Source organism: Bufo gargarizans, chromosome 4, assembly GCF_014858855.1.
Source record: "Bufo gargarizans isolate SCDJY-AF-19 chromosome 4, ASM1485885v1, whole genome shotgun sequence".
Lineage (NCBI taxonomy): Eukaryota > Metazoa > Chordata > Amphibia > Anura > Bufonidae > Bufo > Bufo gargarizans.
The window spans coordinates 102,118,848-102,142,376 of NC_058083.1; the positions used below are offsets into that span (position 1 = coordinate 102,118,848).

At 42.1% G+C, this 23,529-nt stretch overlaps 1 protein-coding gene across 1 annotated transcript in view; it reads left to right on the forward strand.

Moving 5' to 3' along the window:
• Nucleotides 1–23,529, forward strand: part of LOC122935249 (vesicle-associated membrane protein 3-like) — a 52,038-nt gene that overhangs the window by 11,941 nt on the left and 16,568 nt on the right. The window contains exon 2 of the mRNA XM_044291011.1: nt 11,084–11,156. Within this exon, the coding sequence (XP_044146946.1) occupies nt 11,084–11,156 (73 nt within the window). The remainder of the gene's footprint in view (nt 1–11,083; nt 11,157–23,529) is intronic.

Below are 23,529 nucleotides of genomic sequence, written 5' to 3' on the forward strand. Positions count from 1 at the left end.
AACACTAAAAACGTTCTGCTCTCAGAGGCAGATCAGCTTATTGGTCTCTGCTTTAGCTACACATGGGTTTTAGTCGTGTGAACCCAGCCTGACTCTTCAGCTTGTGCTCCAGAGTCAGGGCGAGGCGTGCAGTAACCACCAGTCTGCCCAGTCCCCGGCAGCGTCTTACTTATCCTCTCCGGCCCATGAAAACAGATGATGGCTGCTGACAGAGGCGCCCTGTATGTCGGGCAGCTGGGTGGGAATTAGCTGTTGGCAGGGTAATGGGGCTGCCCTTCTTCTCCACACTGTGTGGCGGCCTGGGAAGGTGACACTGCGAGAAACTGTGAATGTTGGCTGGGCTGGTGCCCCCACTTTGCCCTTCATCCAAATTACTGCCTGAAAAGCTGGATGACAAGGAACACAACTTTCTATGATATAGCCGCTAGACCAGACTCTGACATCTGGAAATGATGTCGACGGACAATAACCCTGCACCCAAGGGGCCAGAATGATGACATAATGGGGAATCAGATCAATGAGCCAAGCATGCATGTTTATAGAGGGTCTGGAATATAACTATCATCTAAATCAGCTTTTGGGTGACAGATACCTTATTTCTAGAGCCATATTGATGTTGTCTATATACAACACAGTATTTCAGTGATGAAATGGCCAAAACGTGAGACCATGTATGGGGAGAAAGAGCAGGCCTTTGTGACTACTGAGATATCAGTCCTACTATGGTAAGGTCTGGGTACTGGGACAGATACCCAAAGACCTTATAAACCAACTGGTGTTTTCATTGTCCCGATGTCTTTTCTGGGCCCCAGTTGATATGCACTTTGTACACTGACACCTCTAATTCAGTAGATGCATGCATTTTATAAAAAGTCAGAAGTATGAGCATTTAGTGAAGAGAAGGTATACGTGTTGAGCGTTCTTAGAGCGTTCATATTTTCCGTCATACTTATTCCAGCTTATAATTCTAGACAGACTGATAATGAACTCTCCAAAAAAAAATCTGCTCAGCTGAAGACTTCATCATCACCTGGTAAAATGTGTGACTGTGTGATGAAGGATCCTTAGAGGGTTTAGTTGTAGGTGTCAGATTTATTCTTGTGTCGTTTGCCTGGCTTTTCTGCCAATATCTGCAATGTATTTATACTGTAGGACAGGGATCAGCAACCTTTGGGACTCCAGCTGTGGTGGAACTACGACTCCCAGCATGCACACTTGCTTTGCTGTTCACATAACTCAAAGTGAATGGAGCATGCTGGGAGTTGTAGTTTGACAACAGCTGGAGTGCCGCAGGTTGTTGGTCCCTGCTGTAGGAGGAAGGTCCTAGACAAGGACGGAGATGAGGTAGAGTTCCCAGGAAGATGGTTTACTTTATACAAAGGGTAAGCATAGAAGCTTCAAAGCAATCAAAGAAATCATGAACAAACATTATTTTATTTATTGATCAATATGTGCAAAATGCAAAACTTACATTTATATATTATATCGTCCTTTTAGCATGAATCTCCATCTTTAATCCTCATATGATTTTAAGGTCCAGCATTCTGTGCTGATTAATATCATTACAGCAGTCAGAGGTCCAAATCCCTTGCATAAACATACAGTGGTGTTTGAAAGTTTGTGAACCCTTCAGAATTTTCTTTATCTCTGCATAAATTTGAACAAAAACAACATCAGATTTTCACATAAGTCCTAAAAGATGATAAAGATAACCAAATCAAACAAATGAAGCAAAATGCTTAGACCTGGTTATTTATTGAGAAAAACGATCCAATATCACATGTCTGTGAGTGGCAAAAATATGTGAACCTTTGCTTTCAGTATCTGGTGTGGCCTCCTTGAGCAGCAATAACTGCAACTAAACATTTCTGGTAATTGTTGATTAGTCCTGTACATCGTCTTGGAGGAATTTTAGCCCATTTCTCCATACAAAATAGCATCAATTCTGTTATGTTGGTGGGTCTCCTGCCATGAACTGCTTACTTCGGGTGCTTTCACAAAATTTCTATTGAATTAGGGTCAGGACTTTGACTTGGTCATTCCAAAACTTTAACTTTATTCATTCTTTAACCATTCTACAGTAGAACTACTTATGTGCTTAGGGTCGATGTCTTGCTGCATGACCCACTTTCACCCGATATTCAGCTTATGGACACATGTCCTGACATTTTCCTTTAGCATTTTATGGTATAATTCAGAATTCATTATTCCATCAATGATGGAAAGCCATCCTGGCCCAGATGCAGGGAAACAGGCCCAAACCATGATGCTACCACCCCCATGTTTCATAGATGGGATCAGGTTTTTGTGCTTGAATGCAGTGTTTTCCTTTCTCCATACATAGCACTTTTTATTTAAGTCAAAAAGTTATATTTTGGCCTCATCTGTCCACAAAATATTGTTCCAACAGCCTTCAGGCTTGTCCGGGTGATCTTGCAGATAGGCAGCAATGTTCTTTTGAGAGAGAAGTGGTTTTCTCCCTACAACTATGCACACCATTGTTGCTAAGTGTCCTTCTGATGATGGACTAATGAACAAGGGTCACACAGCAAGATAACAAACCTAAACACACAAGGTGTTCTATCGAAGAAGGGTTACAAAAGAATAAAGTGAGAAAAGCCTTTAGTTGCCTAAAAGTTACCTTGGGTTCCTTTGTGACTCGCAGACTAATACATGCCTTTTCCTTGGCGTGATCCTTGTTGGTTGACCAATCCTGGGGAGGGGGGGGAGGGGGGAAATAATGGTCTTGAATTTCCTCTGTTTGTACCAACTTTTTCCAGCCTGATGAGTATCAACAACTCTTGTTCTGAATCTTCTGTGTTCATTTTATGATACACTTCAGACTTTGATAGAAGTTCCCTTTTCTTTAAATAAAACAGGTTACCCACACATACCTGATTGTCATCCCACTATCTCCTAATCCCAAAGGTTCACATACCTTTGCCACACACAGACATGTGATATAGGATCGGTTTCCTCAATAAATAAATTAACAAGTCTAATATTTTTTTTGACTTGTTTGATTTGGTTATCTTTATCTACATTTAGGATTTTTTGTGAACATCAGATTTTTAGGTCAAATGTATGCAGAAATATAGAAATTTTTGAAGGAATCACAAACTTTTAAGCACCACTATAGATGATAATCTGGCTGCCTGCAGTAACCCCTAGAGGGAGTATAGGAGCTTACTGTTGTTTATTAGGTACAGTGTATCACAGTATGCAGTAGCTCCCTCTAGTGGCTTCTCCAGGCAACCTTCATGTTTTCTTTTAAAATCTGTGTCTGATCCAGTTTATAAGAAGACCAGACACCTCACCAAATAATTTAACCATTTGAATAATCCTAGGGAGAGTGGTTTCCGTATGGTCTATAAAAAACAGAACATCGTCTGCATATAGTGAGATACGATCTTGTGTTCCCAGCGTACCAAATCCTTTGATCTGATCGTCCTGCCTAATGGCCATCGCAAGGGGTTCGATATATATATCAAATAGTAGGGGAGATAGTGGGCAACCCTGACGGGTGCCTCTATTTAACTCGATACTGCTACTCAAAATTCCATTAAGACTCAATTTAGCCCTTGGAGATCCATACAACAACCTAAGAGTGCGTATAAACCTCTCTCCAAAGCCCATCCTAGCAAGAACCTTCCAGAGGAAGCGCCACTCCACCCTGTCAAAGGCCTTAGAGGCATCTAATGACAGGATGGAGCGGGCGGTCCCCCCAGGGGCCTGGATATTAGAAAAGAGCCGGTGTAGATTATAATGTGTACCCTTATTTTTCATAAAACCGCTCTGATCCGGATGGACTATGGAGGAGATGACCCCAGAGAGCCTTGTAGCGAGGACCCTCGCCAAAAGTTTTACATCTGCATTAAGCAGTGAAATTGGTCTGTAAGATTCTAAATCTAGAGGGTCCTTGCCTTTTTTTGGAATTAATATCACTGTAGCCTCCATCATTGAATCCGGCAACCTCCCATCCTCCACTGATTCAGCAAAGACCTCCAGTAATCTAGGAAAAATACAGTCCCCATATTTGCTATAAAATTCATATGGAAGCCCGTCTGAACCAGGAGTAGAATTGGGTGAACATAATTTAATAGCTCCCTCAAGTTCCTTAATTGAGACCTCCAGTTCTAATGCTTTCTTTTGGTTCTCACTAATAGTTGAAAAGTTGATCCTATCTAGGTAAAGATCTATCTTATCGTCTGTAATATTAGAATCAGCCTTATACATATCAAGAAAATAATCAAAAAAGGCCTTCTCCACCGGACCCTGACCAATAGCTATTCTACCATCCCTCACTCGAACCCTCTCTATATGTTTTTTAGGTTGTTGATTGGAGATTACTCTGGAGAGTAGCCTACCGGGTCGCCCAGACTCTGTAAAATATTTTTGCCCTTTAAAGAAAAGATTCTGTTGAGCTTTATCCAGTAAAAAATTAGCATATATTTGTGTAGCTTTTTGCATATTTTCCCTATTTTTCTCCGTCTTATTTATATGAAAGGATTCTGTCGCTGTGATCACATGTTTCTCTAGATTCTTCTGTTTTTTCCCATATTCTCTTCTAAGATTCGTGATATTACTAACCATCAATCCCCTCATGTAGGCCTTAAAGGTATCCCATACCACTTGAATTTTTGCCGAGCCGTCGTTGATATCCCAGAATCGGCCTATTTCATTTCGAATTATTTCATGTGTCTTTATGACTGATAGCCAGTAGGGGTTTAATCTAAAGGGAGGTTTTGATATATATCTAACCTGAGAGAAACATAGTTCAAGTACTAACGGGGAGTGATCGGATATTGACCTTGTTTCATATTTCATTCGTTTTATCAATTTCATATATTTGCTATTTATCAGTACTAGGTCAATTCTAGACAATGATTTACCTGCTTTACTAGAACATGAAAAAACCCTTTTCCCCTGTCCCAGATATTCCCAAGCGTCCTCAAATCCAGCCTCCAGGCAGAATCGTGCGAGGGGGGACCCCTGAACCGTACTGTCCCCCTTAGCACTCATAGAGACCCTATCACGTAAAGGATCGATGACACAATTAAAATCCCCAATAATCAATGTTGGACATTCTGGCCATTTATCCATGAATACTAGAAGAGAATTAAGAACCAGCAGAGAAAATGGCGGAGGAATATAGACAAAGGCCAAAATACATAACTCTCCCCCTAACCTGCAGTATAGAAAAATAAATCTTCCCTGTTGGTCGACAGAGGATGCCTCGCAAACGAAGTCAATAAGTCTATGTATCAGCACCGTAACCCCTCTCGAGTAATTGGAGAGGGTAGAATGATACGTATGCACAGCCCATCCCCTGTCGACCACTCTAGTGGTCTCCTCAGTAAGATGGGTCTCGAGCAAACATATTATTGCTGGTAGATGGACCTGAGTCAAGTCAAAAACCGCTTGTCTCTTACCTCTTTCCCCCAAACCACGTACATTCCAGGAAAAAATTCTAATCATCGTCATCACCAGTGGTTAAATGGAAGATTAGGAGAGAGGGAAAAAGGAGAAGACAAGATGAAAAGGGAAAATAATAAACTAAAAAAAAGGGAACCACACCTACTTTGACGCACCACAACCCAACCCCCCCCCCCACCCCTCTCCCACAGGCAACCCACCACATATTGTAGTAGATTTCTTTCCTAAGACCAACCCTCGACCCTCCCCCCAGTCAACCACCCCCCCGCCGCCATTTTGAAGCAAAGAAGACTCATTTAGGGGTGTGAGCCCCCTATATTACTAGTTATTCCCGTCATTTCATAACCCAATTGAGTCATTGATTGTTTCGGTCAATCCAGTCCGCGGCTTCTTCTGAGGTATCAAAAAAAAAAGTTTTATCCTCAAAAATAATCCGCAGTTTGGCCGGGAATATAAGAGAATATTTAATATCCCTCTCTCTTAACTTCTTTTTAACAATCATGAATGTGCGTCTCTTTTCTTGTATTTCTTTCGAAAAGTCAGGAAAAAAGGCCAGTCTAATCCCATTATAAACAACCGGTGAGGATTCCCTCGCCCTTCTCAAGAGGACATCTCTGTCCCCTGAAGTCAGTGACTTAGCAAGAATTGTCCGAGGTTGTCTCCCTGGAATTGGTTTTCCTCCTGGGACCCGATGAGCTCTTTCAATCATGAAAAGAGGAGAAAATGATTCTTTACCAAAGTTCTCAAGAATTAATTTCTGTACGAATTCAGTTGGATTTTTTCCTTCCTCACCCTCTGGAATGCCTATTATTCTCACGTTATATCTTCGTGACCTATCTTCAAGGTCCACTACCTTTTTCTTCAGGAGATTATTTTCCACTTTAAGTATAGAAACTTCCGTATTTATTTTTTTGGATTCCTTCTGTATAAAAGTAACAGAGCTTTCAAGGGTGTTGAGTCTGACTCGCATTTTGGTCAATTCCTCTTTTATTAGTCCCACATCAACTTGAATAGATCCAAGTTGGGTTGTAACCACCTGTATCAAATCTCCGTTCTGTTTAACCGCTAGGAGTATTTCTTCCAGCGGGGACGAATTGTCATCAGGGATAACTTCCCCCATTATTCCATCCTCCTCCTCAGGGTAACTAGCGCCTTTTTGTATTTCTCGCTCAGTTACCTCCAATTCATAATTCTTTTTTTCAGAGAATTCCTTTTGTCCGCCCCTCGTATTGACCCTTGGGGATTTCAGAAACTGGTCAAGTTTTGTTGGTTCAGCCGTTCTAGACCCCTGTTTCTGACCTGATAGATCGGTCGAACGCCTTGGGGCTTTTGGGCCCATATCTTATTCCTCCTTTTTTTTTTTTTTTGTAAATTTTTTTCTTTAAATATTTTTTTCTTGGATATTTATTTGATTTTTGATTTATTTATTTTTTTTCCCTTATTCCGCCTCCTTACTCTCCTGTACTCTCCTATACTCTCCTTACTCTCCTTCTTTCTCTTTTTCTTTTTTTTTTTTTCTGTTCCTTTTCTTTTGCTTTTTTTTCCTTTTTTTCTTTTTTTCCTTATCCCCCCTTTTTTTTTTTTCAGTGCCTTCTTCTTAGTTCTTGTTTTTTTTTTTTTTTTAAACCCTTTTTTTTTTTCGCTCCTCCCTATTTTTTATTTTTTTTATTTTTCTTTTTATGTCCACTCTTCTTTATACTCTTTCTCCTCTTATTTCCTTTTTTTTTTTTTCCCCTTCTCCAGCTTATATTTTAGACTTTAAAGTTAGCTTTCTTGTGATCTTATGATCAAGTGCAGCTTATAATCATATGTAACCATACATACACAACTTACTCAAAGTCCATTCAAGGTTAGTTGGAGTCAGCGGTCATGGGGAGGTTAATCACTAGAGGAGAGAAACTTATAGCTTCCTCAAAATATGAGGGAACAGCAGGTTACTCACTGACATCAGAACCAGGGGGGGTAACGGATCAGGCAGGAACCGGAGGCACACTCAATGGAGGTAGAGGAGAGAAAACCTCCAGACAGCAAACTGTTTGCAATGAAATGGAGAGCAGGAGAGGAGGCAGGAGCGGCAGCATCAGACACGGCACAGTCAAGAAGGAACCGGAGGCAGCCTGAACCCAACAGCCGATATCGGCACCGTAGCAGGCTTTGGGCAAAGAGCAGCAGCGCAGATCACGCGGTCCCGGTCACAGAGAAGGTAGATGTAGAATTCGGCACACAGACGCCGGCATACTCAAAGCGGCAGCGAGGTAGCAGAGCAGCGGGGAGAGCCGGGAGCGTGACGTCCACTACGTCATCACGTCTTCTAGTCTAGCTTCCAATAGACCCCCTACCACAGAAAGAGATTCCTGTTACACAGTTGGATATTGTTGATACCTTCCAATATTTGGGTTTGACGATATCGCCTCGGGTCGAAAATTTTGTAGAACTTAATTTGATTCCCATCATGGTAAAGATTAGAGCTAAAATAGGAATTTGGCTGAAACTTCCCCTATCTAGAGCTGATCGAGTTTCACTAGTTAAAATGGTGATATTACCACAATTGCTCTATGTGCTCAGGAATACACCTATTTGGATACAAGACAAACATTTTAAACTTATAGAGAGTCTAATTAATGATTTAATATGGGGAAGAAAGCGAGTTCGACTTAAGTTGGAGTATTTGTATAGATCAGTGGAGTGTGGGGGTTTAAATCTCCCCTACTTTAAGGGATACTTTATTGCAGCCCAGCTCTTGAGGTGCTATGAATCAGAGCATAGCGCACTTCTGGGGAAGTTGGTAACTAGTCATGCCCACAATAATATTTTTTCCTTGTTGGAATCTGGCCTATTGAAGAGTTATGAGCAAGGCTATAGAGAGACTATAAAACTACTCCTTAAGGTGTGGGCTACAACTAGGACATGGTTGAAAGTTAAGGGTTCACTTACATTTACGCCTCTTTGGCACAATTTGTATTTAAAAAGGCTGGATGAAATTGCAGCTGACACATTTTGGCAGAAGAATAAAATTTTATATATTTCACAGGTAGCTAAAGATAGAGAAATTAAATCCTATATGGAAATGACACAAAATTTAAAAAATCTTTCATGGTTTAGGTATTTCCAATTGCGTTCTGTGTTATCCAGCTTGGATGATAAGCGGCTGTTGGATATAGATAATGTTTCCTTTCTGAATGATTGGGTAGGAGGTACACATTCTAGAATAAAAATCTCAAATATATATAAGTTATTAATTAAAGCACGGTTTAGTGATATACACTCTCCAGGACAAAAAGCGTGGGAGGCGGACTGTCCGAATGTACAAATAGAAGGGTGGGATAATATTTTTGGGAATCTATCTTCACTATCCCAGAACTTTAACCATGTCCTGATACAATTTTATATCTGCCACAGATTATATATTACTCCACTGTGGATGAACAAATGTGGGTTAAGAGACACGTCCAATTGTCCCAAATGTGACACTGTAGGAGCAGACTTTCTCCATATAATATGGACCTGTCCAGAACTTATAAACTACTGGAACGGTATCAATAACTATATTATGTATAAATTAAAAATTCTAATCCCTTTTGAACCACAAGTATTTATTCTCAATGATCTCTCCAAATTAAAAATTCATAGTTATCAAAAGATTTTCTTGAGTAGAGTATTCATGTTGGCTAGAGTTTTGATCAGCCGCACCTGGTTTGCCCGATCCACTCCAAATAAAAACACATGGATAAATTTAATCGATAAGGTAAAGAACTACGAAAAAATTTTATATAGACGGAGGGAAAATGAATACCAATGGACCAGGATATGGGGTGGTTGGAGGTCTGGTTAGCTGAGATCAAGTTGTTTTATTTATAAGGGGTCCTACTTTGACGCACCACAAACTGGGAGGGAGGGAGGGGAGGGTTTTTCTAAATATTTTGAAAAGATGAGTGGAATATACGCACATATAATTACTTGGGTTACTAAGAATTGAGAGATTGTAATAAATTTTTTATTGTAAACGTTATGTAGTTTTCCCAATAAAAAAAAAAAAAAAAAAAAAAAAAAAAAAAAAAAAAATCTGTGTCTGAGAGGAAGAATTGGAGCTGTGTATCAGAAAAATGGAGATATGTGCAGCATTATAAAGAAATATCAAGAAATTCATCAGCATAGATTTCTAGCTCTATTTAGATTTACATTAGTGTTTAATATGTATTATATTGTGCAAGCTCTTAGTTATCGGGTGGGTTTGAAAAGGTATGAGAGGCTTCAAGCAATAGATTACCCTATCTGATGCACATCATAAACATGTTAAATAGTATGTACATTGTCAAAACTGTCAATTCATGCAATAAATGTCCAATGTGGAAAGAATTCTGGATATCTTTTTTTTTCTTCAAATGACTTGAGTAAGATGGCTCCCCAATCTTATTGGGTATCTGGCAGGAAAGCTATTCTTCTCACTGTGGCAACCTCCATAGACTTCAGGTCTAAACATTCAGCCAGAGCTTATTAATAATTTTGGGTTCTGCAGCAGTGTTTATGGCAGGGACACAATAAAACTGGGTGGCATCTTCCCTTGCTTTGGTACAGGCTGGTTCTCCTCCTGTGGTATGTCATTCCAAGGTCTATCAGCTTGGACCCGTAGTTCAGTCAAGGTGGTTGTTGGCTGCTATGCATGGGACATCCATCTCCTCCTCTATTCTTAGACATTCTTGATGGGGGAAGAGATCTAGTGATCAAACTAGCCAGAGAAGTTGTGTGTAGTGCGGCAGTGTGTGGGTAGGCATTATGTTTTTGGAACACCACGTCTCCTGAGTCAAAAAAGAGTATGAATGTTTCCACAATGTTCTGGACATACTGAAGGCTGGCCAAATCTTCCCTCCATGAACACCAGATGGGAACGGCCATGGTTGTTACTAGTGCCCCACACCATCATACTTGGTGTCTCTGCACTATGGCAGTAGGCACTCTCCGGCCTTCCTACGAACCCTCATACAGCCATAATTAGTACCAAGGCAGAACCTGCTTTCATCACTGGACACTTTTGTTTGCTATTCATGCCTACAATGGACTCTCTCGTAACGCCAGTACAGGGTCTCTTAATGAGAGGTAAGTGGATAGCAAGGTAAAAGTACATGAATGCAGCCCTGCCTCCAGTAGATGGTTTCTTATGGTCTGGGTGGTCACAGCAGGGTCCACTGCAGAACTAATCTGCGATTATGTGGCTGGTGTATCTGTCTGCCTTGAATGGCCAGTACTCTATCTATGTGTGCCCTCCTCTGACCACTGTTGACACCTCTGGCACTGTTGCACTTCAGAAACTTCTTGACCAACTATTTTTGAGATTTGATTGATGGACCACACAGCTTGATGGAGTCCTACTATTTGGCCCTATTCAAAATCCATTAATTTCACAAATGATCAGAGAGAAGATGAAAAAAAGTGCTGTCAGACAAAAAAAAAAGTCTGTGGACCATTTGTAAGAAAAGTAAAGATCTTGGAACTTTGATCACTACATGTAACAGCCTCCATATTGTCATACTGACATATTTTAAAAAAGGTTTTTGACCTTAACTCCTTCTAGGTGTTCTTTTTTCATTTTCCAATTGTATATTTTTAACAGAGTAGAGACATTTGTGACCCTTCCTTTTTTTGTGTTTAGGTCCGGCTCAGCTGGTGGTATTCCGCAAAGCAGCAGTCGCAGACTCCTTCAAACACAGGCGCAAGTCAATGAGGTAAATCATGGGTACAAGCAGGGGCGTAGCTATAAGGTCATGGACCCTGGTGCAAGAGTTCATCCTGGGCCCCCATCCCTCAGTGCTTTGTGGTCAGGGCAGGGAAGCACATAGCCTTCCTGCTGCCTGAGGCAAAAATTTTACCGGCAACCCTCCCCATGCCAAATTCTTGACCTAACCCATTTCCTCCAGCCAGAGGTGTAACTTGACCAGCATGCACTTTCTATAATACTGGTGTCTTCTTATGTGGCACAAGGGTCTTTGGGCCCCCTCAGGCTCCTGGGCCCGGTAGGGACTGCTACCTCTGCACCCCCTATAGCTACGCCCCTGGGTACAAGGACGGTATCAGAAATATTTTGCAAAGTCATTGATATTAAAACATATGTTTTCTATAAATGAACACTACTGATACATTGCCCTCAAATGGTAATTGCATCTGGAACTAAGTGAATGGTATTTGATGGTGATGGTTTGATGATTTTCTTGTGTAGCTAATTGTTAACTATGGGAGATCCTTCACTAAAAAGATTTCTGCTGATCTGCCAGGTTTTAGTTTCAGTAACAAATATTACTATTGGCCACTACATGGCAGCCCATAAATACTGCATAGGCAGTTTTTGTCGCAGTTTTTGCACCAAATACAGCAAAAAAGAAGCAAAATTATTGAGGAAAGACTTTTTACATAACACATTACATTAATTATTTAATACATCCCATCTTTTTTGCACCCACTGCGCATACAGTGAAACTCTGCCAAAAAGTGAATCCAGACCAATAAATACAGTATGTATTGTTCACTCACACTCAGTGGTCGCACTACATTTTTTCCAGAAGAGTAAAAATACTCCTCTGACCATTTTTGAGTATTTTTACCCGAGGAGGAGTACGAAATTTGCAGTAATTCAGACACATGATATATAGGCCTATACTTGGTTCTGCGTTGAAGATTGCGTTTGGAGCCTCTGTTGCAGATTCTGTCAAAAAGGCCAGACAAAAAAGCCTTATATGCAGGACTTTTTTGTCTGGTAAAAAGACAAAACCCGAACGGAAACTGAACGGTCTCCATCATAGTCGGCGGAGACTGTTCAGCTTCTTCCCTGTCAGCTAGGCTGGGTTCACACCACGTTTTTTTCATACATTTAATGTACACACAAAAAACGTATATATGTTATCAGACGCCTCAGACAGACACCGTACTGTGGCATCCGTCACCATTGTTCCATTGTAAAAAAATATATATATATTATACATTAGGCTACATGTTTTTTTTTTTTGCTGGACTTTGCAGGATGGAAAAACGTGGTACACTAGGCTTTCCCATCCTGCACAGTTCTGCAAAAAAAAGGATACTTCTTTTTGTTTGTTTTTACAATGGATCTCCATGGCATCTGTTGTGTGTTGAATGTATGACAAAAACCCACTTCTGTTAGTTTCATTGTTCTGCTCCATTAGATGAGCAGAACAACAGAAATAAATAGCGCTGATGTGAACGGGGCCTGAGAGGAGGGTATGCAGGGGGACCATTACTGGTCTAACATCAGGCAATTATAGCCAGGTGATAAAGTCCAGTCCAATATGGGGGATCTTCCCTGTACTTTATCACTTGGCTATAATAGCCTGCATTCGCTACACGCTGCGCCACATACATCACAGGCTGAGCCACATACACGTGTGTGATGTATGTAGTGCAGTATGTGATGTATACATGTGTGTGATGTATGCAGTACAGTGTGATGTGATGTATACATATGTGTGTGATGTATATAGTGCAGTATGTGATGTATAAATGTGTGTGATGTATGTAGTGCAGTATGTGATGTATACATGTGTGTGATGTACAGTACAGACCAAAGGTTTGGACACACCTTCTCATTCAAAGAGTTTTCTTTATTTTCATGACTATGAAAATTGTAGATTCACACTTAAGGCATCAAAACTATGAATTAACACATGTGGAATTATATACATAACAAAAAAGTGTGAAACAACTGAAAATATGTCATATTCTAGGTTCTTCAAAGTAGCCACCTTTTGCTTTGATTACTGCTTTGCACACTCTTGGCATTTTCTTCACGAGCTTCAAGAGGTAGTCACCTGAAATGGTTTTCACTTCACAGGTGTGCCCTGTCAGGTTTAATAAGTGGGATTTCTTGCCTTATAAATGGGGTTGGGACCATCAGTTGCGTTGTGGAAAAGTCAGGTGGATACACAGCTGATAGTCCTACTGAATAGACTGAATTTGTATTATGGCAAGAAAAAAGCAGCTAAGTAAAGAAAAACGAGTGGCCATCATTACTTTAAGAAATGAAGGTCAGTCAGTCCGAAAAATTGGGAAAACTTTGAAAGTGGCCCCAAGTGCAGTCACAAAAACCATCAAGCGCTACAAAGAAACTGGCTCACATGCGGACCGCCCCAGGAAAGGAAGACCAAGAGTCACCTCTGCTGAGGAGGATAAGTTCATCTGAGTCACCAGCCTCAGAAATCGCAGGTTAACAGCAGCTCAGATTAGAGACCAGGTCAATGCCACACAGAGTTCTAGCAGCAGACACATCTCTAGAACAACTGTTAAGAGGAGACTGTGTGAATCAGGCCTTCATGGTAGAATATCTGCTAGGAAACCACTGCTAAGGACAGGCAACAAGCAGAAGAGACTTGTTTGGGCTAAAGAACACAAGGAATGGACATTAGACCAGTGGAAATCTGTGCTTTGGTCTGATGAGTCCAAATTTGAGATCTTTGGTTCCAACCACCGTGTCTTTGTGCGATGCAGAAAAGGTGAACGGATGGACTCTACATGCCTGGTTCCCACCGTGAAACATGGAGGAGGAGGTGTGATGATGTGGGGGTGCTTTGCTGGTGACACTGTTGGGGATTTATTCAAAATTGAAGGCATACTGAACCAGCATGGCTACCACAGCATCTTGCAGCGGCATGCTATTCCATCCGGTTTGCGTTTAGTTGGACCATCATTTATTTTTCAACAGGACAATGACCCCAAACACACCTCCAGGCTGTGTAAGGGCTATTTGACCATGAAGGAGAGTGATGGGGTGCTGCGCCAGATGACCTGGCCTCCACAGTCACCGGACCTGAACCCAATCGAGATGGTTTGGGGTGAGCTGTACCGCAGAGTGAAGGCAAAAGGGCCAACAAGTGCTAAGCATCTCTGGGAACTCCTTCAAGACTGTTGGAAGACCATTTCAGGTGACTACCTCTTGAAGCTCATGAAGAGAATGCCAAGAGTGTGCAAAGCAGTAATCAAAGCAAAAGGTGGCTACTTTGAAGAACCTAGAATATGACATATTTTCAGTTGTTTCACACTTTTTTGTTATGTATATAATTCCACATGTGTTAATTCATAGTTTTGATGCCTTCAGTGTGAATCTACAATTTTCATAGTCATAAAAATAAAGAAAACTCTTTGAATGAGAAGGTGTGTCCAAACTTTTGGTCTGTACTGTATGTAGTGCAGTATGTGATATATACATGTGTGTGATGTATGTAGTGCAGTATGTGATGATCACACACTGCACTACATACATTACACACATCGATACATCACACCCTGCCCTGTCACCTTCTTCTGCAGGTCCATCTTGATGTCTGGGCTGCAGGCTTCAGCTCCTCAGCCGCCATGCTTCTCGGGGTCCTTGCACAGCGCGCCCGGCACTCCTAGCTTGAGCCAATAGCAGAGCTTGCTGTCCAGTGCTTTGCTATTGGTTACTGCAGGCACGGGCAGCATTACTGTGTTGCCTGTGCCGTTCACAGAGCACCCTGCACTTATGAAAAGCAGAGAAAAGTGTAAGACGTATTGTTTTTTTGTGGATCCGTCATGGATTTGCAAAAACGCTTCCATTACAATAATACAGCCTCATGCATTCGTCATGAACGGATCCGTTTGTATTATCTTTAAAATAGCCAAGAGGTATCCGTCATGAACACCATAGAATGTCAATAGAGGACGGATCCGTTTTCGATTGTGTCAGAGAAAACGGATCCGTCCCCATTGACTTACATTGTGTGCCAGGACGGATCCGTCTTGCTCTGCACCACATGGCGGACAGAAAAATGCGGCAGGCAGCGTTTTGGTGTCCGCCTCCAGAGCGGAATGGAGACGGATCGGAGGCAAGCTGATGCATTCTGAGTGTATCCTTTTCCATTCAGAATGCATTAGGGCAAAACTGATCCGTTTTGGACCGCTTGTGAGATCCCTGAACGGATCTCAGAGATAAGAAGCCAAAACGCCAGTGTGAAAGTAGACAGACTTTTTTTCAGGGAGTAAAATGGCCTGAACAAGCATCCATGACGCTTGTACAGGCGTTATTGCGACCTCTGCTCACACTTGTTTCTTCTAAGCCTTAAAAGGGTTTTCCATGTTCAGGATATGGATGGCCTATTCTGAAGTCTGACTGTCGGCACTCCCTGCTGGTTTGTGCAAGCGATGCAGCCTTCATTGTTTACCTGGGGTTGTCTACCTGCATGCCATCTGCTTAGGCTGGGTTCACATCTGCGGATACCACAGTTCACCGCCAGATTCCCATTAACTGTAATGGGATATGGCAGGGATCAGGCCACTTTCGGAATATAAGCCGGCTTTCGGCTGGACAAAAAAATGCTGCGTGTATTTTATTCAGTGAATTCTGTCAGTTGGTTCCACTGTTCAGATGGCCACATGGCCTAGGAAGAGGCCTAGACGGTCATGGAGCGCTGCAGCCTCTTCATACAGTTGATCAGCATCACATATTGATGACCTACCTTAAGGATAGACCATCAATATAAAAATCCAAGAGAACCCCTTTAATCATTATAGCAGAGTAGCAACCACATTAGGTTCTGCTTTCTGGACATCTCTGGTCAGGTAATACAACCTCTTACCACTAGATGGCAGCAAAGTCCACGTGAGTTGAAATCAGCAGCTTTGATAAGCCAGGGGCTGCTTTATGGTAAATGTTTCACTTCTGAAGTCCCATTTATTTGTCCACCAATAACTTCACTAGGGCATCGCCATATCCTTGCCATTGACGCTTTCTTTAGAAAACCTTAAGATACGAGCACATGTGGCGTATTCGCTGCATATTTTCTGCAGCAGATTTGAATGTAGAAAATCAAAAGTGTTTACAGTAGTAGAAAATTGGAGGACATTTGCACAATTCTCATCCACACACTGTGGATATTTGCCACACTTGACATGCGGTGCAGATTTTAAATCCCCAGCAAGACAATTTGTGTTGCAGAAATACTAGTAAATCAGCTGTTGTAAAACCAGCTGCAGACCTGCCACATGTGGCCAGACCCTATTACCCACAATTTTACACAGATCCAGACATACTGTAAAATGGAGCAAAAAAAAGTCCAAATGGATCCAGCGAGTAAAATCAATGATTCTTTATTTCTTCATTTAAAAAAATGTATAAACAAGTAATCCTCCTGCATAAAATCAACGCGTTTCAACCATAAGACAGGTCTTCTTCATGGATTCATAGCAAAACGTGAATATACTGTAAAATGTACCTGGACAATGGATCAGACAAAGCACCAACATAGAGGATTGCAAAATGTGCTGCTTTAGTTACACAGAGGAGCAGAAATGTTATTATAGCTAGTATTGGGGTCCGGTCACAGTCAGGATTCCTCATGCAGTTTTGGAAGCCAAAATCAGGAGTGGATCATAAAAGGAGAGAAGGTATAACGGACGGGCACGTCTTCTGCTCTTTTTTTAATTCCCTCTTGATTTTGGCTTCCAAAACTGCATCAGGAAACCTGAGTGTGTGGCTGGACCCTTACTAAGAGTTCAATTCATTACAGACACTGTGAAAGGAACATATTGTATCTCAGCTCTTGTGGGAATACACTAGACATCAAGGCATGCTGAAACTTCTAGTTCTACAGCAAACACAGCACACATCTCAGCAGCTCTGTTGTAGGAGCTTCCATTGGAATCCAAGTTTCTGTTTCCGTGTGCAAATTGACCTGCATTACAGATATCCATATCCACAGCATGTCAATTATGTTTGTGGTTTTAGCTGCAGATTTCCCCCTTTTCAACGGAAGGGTGAGAGCTGCGGCAAAACCGCATCTGATCAACACCAAAATCCACATAAAAAAAATTGTGGATTTTGGTGCGGATATGCTACAGAAACACACATAAATCCGCACGGCGCGTTCACCCACACTTGTATGCAGGTGGCCTTCATGAGATATATCTAATCTCGATAGAGCCCTCACTCCCTTTGAGAAAATATGCATAGGTTCAGGTGTCTATCGCCACTCTCTCGCTGAGGTATACAAGACACTGGTACTGCCTGACAAGGATTTCTGCCCTTCTTACGTACACAAGTGGACTCAGGATCTGCAGCTGGATATCTCCTCTGACCAATGGCTTAGAATCTTCCAATTAGCTCATAAGTCTTCCATTGCCAGTAAATATCAAGAGGCTAGTTACAAAATTCTGTCACGGTGGTACTATGTTCCGACACGTCTCCAAAGGATGTTTCCGACAGCGTCCCCTCTGTGCTGGCGTTGTGAATCGTCTCAGGGTTCGCTTCTACATATTTTCTGGCAATGTGACAAAATTAGGCCCTTCTGGGACTCAATTCATAGGGCTTTATCTTCCATTTTCCCTTTCAACATTCCGAATTCGCCTGTTTTTTTCTTACTGCTCCATTCGGATTTGCCCATGAGCTTACTCAGACGCTCCTGTTTGCGACATACGGTCATTGCGGCTAGGTCTTGCGTCCCGGTGAAGTGGAAATCCCCTGTTCCACCTTCCGTTGGAATGTGGATTCAAAAAGTGGAGGAGATCCGGAGAATGGAGGAACTCACGGCATCCTTGAGGTGCAACAATAAGACCTTTGTTACGTCCTGGACCCCTTGGTTCACCTTCCAAGATTCAGCGGAGTACAAGTCGTTACTTACCTGAGCTGTCCTTTATGCTTGTTTGGTCTATGCAGTCTCCCTTTGTTGGTGTGTTCCCCTCCCCCCCCCCTTTTTTCCGTATGTGGTGTGTCTTTTCCTTTTTGTCGGTCTGATTACTGTTCTCAGGTCTTGATAGGTGTTCTTCAAGACTAGCTACTTTTGGAGTATAGTCTCTATTTGTCCGCCATGTCCTTTATTATTTTGTTTGGTTGCTTTCATGATTGCCGTCGGCAATGTATATTAAGATTATATTGTCAGGATACCTGTGTGTCACCTGTATTAGTATGCTGGACGGGTTTCGGCTATGCATATTTGTGATATGTGATGTAACATGTCGCAAGCTTTGTAATTCTTTTGAAACATAAATAAAGAATTAAAAAAAAAAAAAAAAAAAAAAAAGAGATATATCTAATCTCATACACTTTGCTGGTACTATAGTACGCTGCATTTTTTTTCACATGGAAATCCACTCAGAAAAAACGTGCGTATTCCCCGTGTGTGGATGGCTGCATATGCACATTTTGCTTTTTTCCTTAGGTGCGGAAATTTTATGTGTTCTGTGGATTTTGAAACCTGCAGCATGTCAATTGCTCATGTAATTCCGCACCTTATGTAGAGTGGTTTTCCCCATAGACTTCAATGGGACTGTTTAGAGAAACAGAAAATCAGCACCAAAAACCACACAAAAATGACACAAAAACCATGGTAAATAGTGTGGATTTATGTGTGTTTTTTGAGCGGTTTTGGCATACATTTCTTGCAGATTTTCTGCACACAGATATGCACCGTGTATCTTTGACATTGGGCATACAGCTGCAAATATCTGGCCATAAGTTCAGCAGCAATTTTTCAAATATAATTAAAAATTTACCAGTATTTTTCGCCCCATAAGACGCACCTAGGTTTTAGAGGAGGAAAATAAGGAAAAAATATTTTTCATTACACCTCAGGTTAGACCACCAATCAGACCCCCAATATTAATCAGACTTCAGCTCACAGCCCCAATCAGATCCCCAATGTTAAGAAGACCCTCAATCAGACCTCAGATCAGACTCCAATGTTAATAAGACCCCGATCAGACCTCATATCAGAGCCCAATATAAAGAATACCCCCCCATTCAGACTTCAGATGAGACCCCATGCCTCATATCAGCCCCCTGCTATATCTCATAACCCCTAGCCATATTTCTTTGCCCCTAGCCATGTTTGATCAGCCCCCAGCCATGTTTCAGAAGCCCCCAGCCATGGTTTAGCAGCCCCAACCATGTTTCAGCAGCCCCAACCCTGTTTCAGCAGCCCCAACCCTGTTTCAGCAGCCCAACCATGTTTGATCAGTCCCTAGCCATGTTTCAGCAGCCCCAACCATGTTTGATCATCCCCCAGCCATGTTTCAGCAGCCCCAACCATGTTTCAGCAGCCCCCAACCATGTTTCAGCAGCCCAACCATGTTTGATCAGTCCCTAACCATGTTTCAGAACCCCCCAACCATGTTTGATCAGACCCCAGCCATGTTTCAGCAGCCCCCAGCCTCAGATCACAAAAATATAAATCACTTACCTCTCCTGCTCCTGGACGCTGCTCACTGCCTGCGCTCTGTCTTCCTCCTCCGTCGGCTGTGCTCTGTGAACCGGAACGCACAGCATGAGGTCACAGAGCACCCTCACGCTGTGCGCAGCCCTGCACAGCCAAGCACCAGGAAGCGGTGAGCACATAGCCTTCACCGCTTCCTGGTCCCCCGGTACTAATTAGCACTTCCACTTTGGGGGGGGGGGGGGGGGGAAGTGCGTCTTATGGGGGCGAAAAATATGGTAACTAAAATAAACATTTTTTTTGCATTATCAATGTCCTAAATTCAGAAGACCTAACTTATTACATCTTTAAAGCGAGAGCTGGATCAAAGTACTGTTCTAAAGGAGCCAAGCTAAAAAGCATCCAAGGAGTAAGATCTGAGGAAAGTAATTAGCAGGTAACCATCTTCCATGTCATTTTTGAGGTTGCTTTAAAGGCTATGGGCGCCTTAAGGGAAATAAACAAAGTAGTGTCTCACCACAAGAAAGTACAATGTAGTCAGACATTGGTCCAAGATAAATACATTCACATACTCACAGTAAGTATTTTGGAAGATAGTAGTGGGTGCAAGGGCAGCAATCTGAATTTCAGGATAGCAAATTAATTTCGTGGTAGCAAATCAATTTGACCTGAAATAGTGTAAAAAAATAAATAAAATCATACTGGCTGAAGATCTGGTGCAAATTCTTGCACTGTTCCTGATGATATCATATGTCAGAGCGCACAGGATTTCGTGTGAGATCTTCAAGCAACTTCGTGGACTTCGATTCGCTCAACACTATGTGGTAATGTGAGCAGTGCTGGAAGGTGTGTTGTCCAACTTCAGGTACCTCAGATGGGTGAGACAGATAAAATCCAGAGAGTGGCAGTAGTCTCAGCAAAGCATAGTTTGCTGAGACATTTCTGTATACATTTTCTGGGCTGGATTTTACTTGGACTGGTGGCTAGGCTTGGTAGAGGGAGTTCCCAGTCCACACGCTTCCAGTACGGGTTTTCCTTTCTACCTGAGGTGATCGCAGGTGAGGCCTGCTGTAATCAGGCTGGCATAAAGCACCTGAGAGTAGGTCAGTCTGAGGAGGGAGAGCGAGACTGTTTTGTGAAGCAGAGGCTCTGTGTGTGGTCTCAGTCAGGAGGACTGAGGGGCCACAAGGCTTTGAATAGCCTGAGGTTTGGAGGACCTAGCGACACCTAGAGAACGAGGGTTGCACGCCCAGCGTCTGGAGGACTACTGGGCCACACTCCCCCAAAAGGTACTGGAGTTGCCACAGCCTTGAGGCTGCAGTATTGATGTTGGCTGAGGAAAGCCGCATATAATGTCCATGTGTGAACTGAGCTCTATGAGTGAGATAGGGACATATTGTGTTTAGGTAGCGCCTAGACGGGCAGGAGTTTATTTGTGTTTTAAGTGTTGGCGGTGCGGGAACCTCACCCCACCAGGTGATGTATAACTGGACTATCCTTTATAAGAAGACTGTCAAAATAAATGCACAGTTTGGACATGAAAATCCGTTGTCTGGTGAGATATCTGTGAGTGTGACCCCCTGAAAAGAGACGATCTCTTACAACTAATATTCATCAAGGCTAGTGGACATCTAATATTGTGAATAGTGAATCCACAGATGTAGGACAGCTTACCAATTCTCCTCCAGAACTGTAAAAGACCTGAATCCTCCCACCATATACTGTATGTAAAAAGAAGCTTGTCTCTTGACATCTCCAGCAAGTATCAGGAGTAGGGATTAGCAAATCGATCTTCGGATCCAAGATCCAAAGTCGATTTGCTCAAAGCTTCGTCTGAATGCTGTAGACCAGTCAAATGTATGGGCTCCATCACGGGAAATTAGTTATCACGAAGTCTTGCGAGATACAAGATCTGAAGTCGATTTGCTCAAAACTTTTTTTATGCTGTGCGGAGATTCGTCTCTAAACAGCATTCAAATGTATAGGCTCCAGCGAGGGAAATTAGTTATCATCGAAGTCTCGCGGGACTTCAGTGAATAACTTCCGGATTTGATTTTTCAACTTTAAAACCATTTTAAAACAGGAATCCAAAGTCAGCTTCAATCTTGGCTTGTACCTCGGTACCAAAGCAGACTTCGGATCCCTGTTTTAAAATGGTTTTAAAGTTGAAAAATCAAGTCCGGACGTTATTCACTGAAGTCTCGCGAGACTTCAATGATAACTAATTTCCCACGCTGGAGCCTATACATTTGAATGCTGTTTAGAGACGAATCTCCGCACAGCATCAAAACAAGTTTTAAGCAAATCAACTTCAGATCTTGTATCTGAAAGACGATTCGCTCAACACTAATCAGGAGTGTCACTAAAAAGAGAAAGCTTGGTAGGTACCATGAACCATTGGTAGAGTAATTCTCTGGAGAGCTCAATATGATTTGTGCATCTAGAAATAGTTGAGATTGCGGTGAAGGCTGTATACTATCGTTTCTCAGAAAAGGTAGTTTGGAAGTCCCTCTCCCATTTTGACTTGTAGTATGTAAGAAAATTAGGACCTGCACATATTAGAAGCTGATCGAAAAGGAACATTTCCTATGTAATAGTGAAAGAGGAGAGTACAAGTAATCCTACTGCATAAAATCGACGTGTTTCAACCATAAGACAGGTCTTTGTGGATTCATAGTATAAAATGGTACCAATGAAAACGTCACCTCATCCCACAAAAAATGAGCCCCCACATAAGACAATCACTCCAAAAAAGAAAAACAATGGCACCCGTAAACCAATTCATCAAAATGTGCTCTGCAAAAGCCTTATGGCGCTCCTTCCATTCTGAATTCTGCCATGTGCCCCCACAGCAGTTTTTCCACCACATATGGGGTGTTGACGTATTCAGGAGAAAATGGGTAACAAGTTAGGGGGTGCTTTTTCTCCTGTTACCCCTTGTAAAATGAAAAATTTGGGGCTAAAGCAACATTTATTGGAAGAATACCAAGTGTTACCAAGTTCTGTAAAACGCTTAGGGGGTCAAAGTGCTCAGTACCCTCCTGAAAGGAAATCTGTCACCAGGATAATTGCTATTGAAGTAAAGCCATGGCCTAATAGCACTTAGTACCATATTTCGAGTTGTGCCTTTGTTTCAGCAATCAATGTTTTCTATCTTCTAAAAATCCAGTTTATTTGGTATGCAAATGAGTCAGTAAGGTGCCCAGAGGGGCATCACTCTTGCAGGAAGGATCCCAGGCACGCCTCCTGCTAGTGCCCAAGCCAGCCCTCATGCTGGGAGCAGGGAAAGTGGGGGGCAGAGTTATGGCTTGAATGTGATGTAGGAGGGGTGGGTGGACACATTGTGGCAGGAGGCGTGCCTGAGCTCCTTCCTGCAACAGTGACGCCCCTCTGGGCACCTTACTGGTCATTTGCATACCAAATAAACTGGCTTTTCAGAGGATAAAAAACATCTATTTCTGGAAAAAAGGCACATCAGGAAATAAGGTACTAAGTGCTATTAGGCTATGGCTTTACTTCAATAGCAATTATCCCAGTGACAGATTTCCTTTAATATATTCTTTAAGGGGTGTAGTTTCCAAATGGGGTCACTATTTGAGGGTTTCCACTGTAGGGGTACATCAGGGTTTCTTTAAATACAAAATGGTGCCTAAAAACCATTCTAGCAAAATCTGCCTCCAAAATCCATATGGTGCACCTTTCCTTCTGGCCACTGCAAGGTGCCCATAGGGCAGTTTGCTGGAACATATGGGGTATTTCTGTAAACTGCAGAATCAGAGTAATATATATATATAGTTATAAGGGAAAATAATAGCATTCTGAATATAGAATGAATGCATAGTAAAATAGACCTGAAGGGGATAAAAACATTTTTTTTTAACTCACCTTAGTCCACTTGATCGCGCTGCCCAGCATCTCGTCTGTCTCC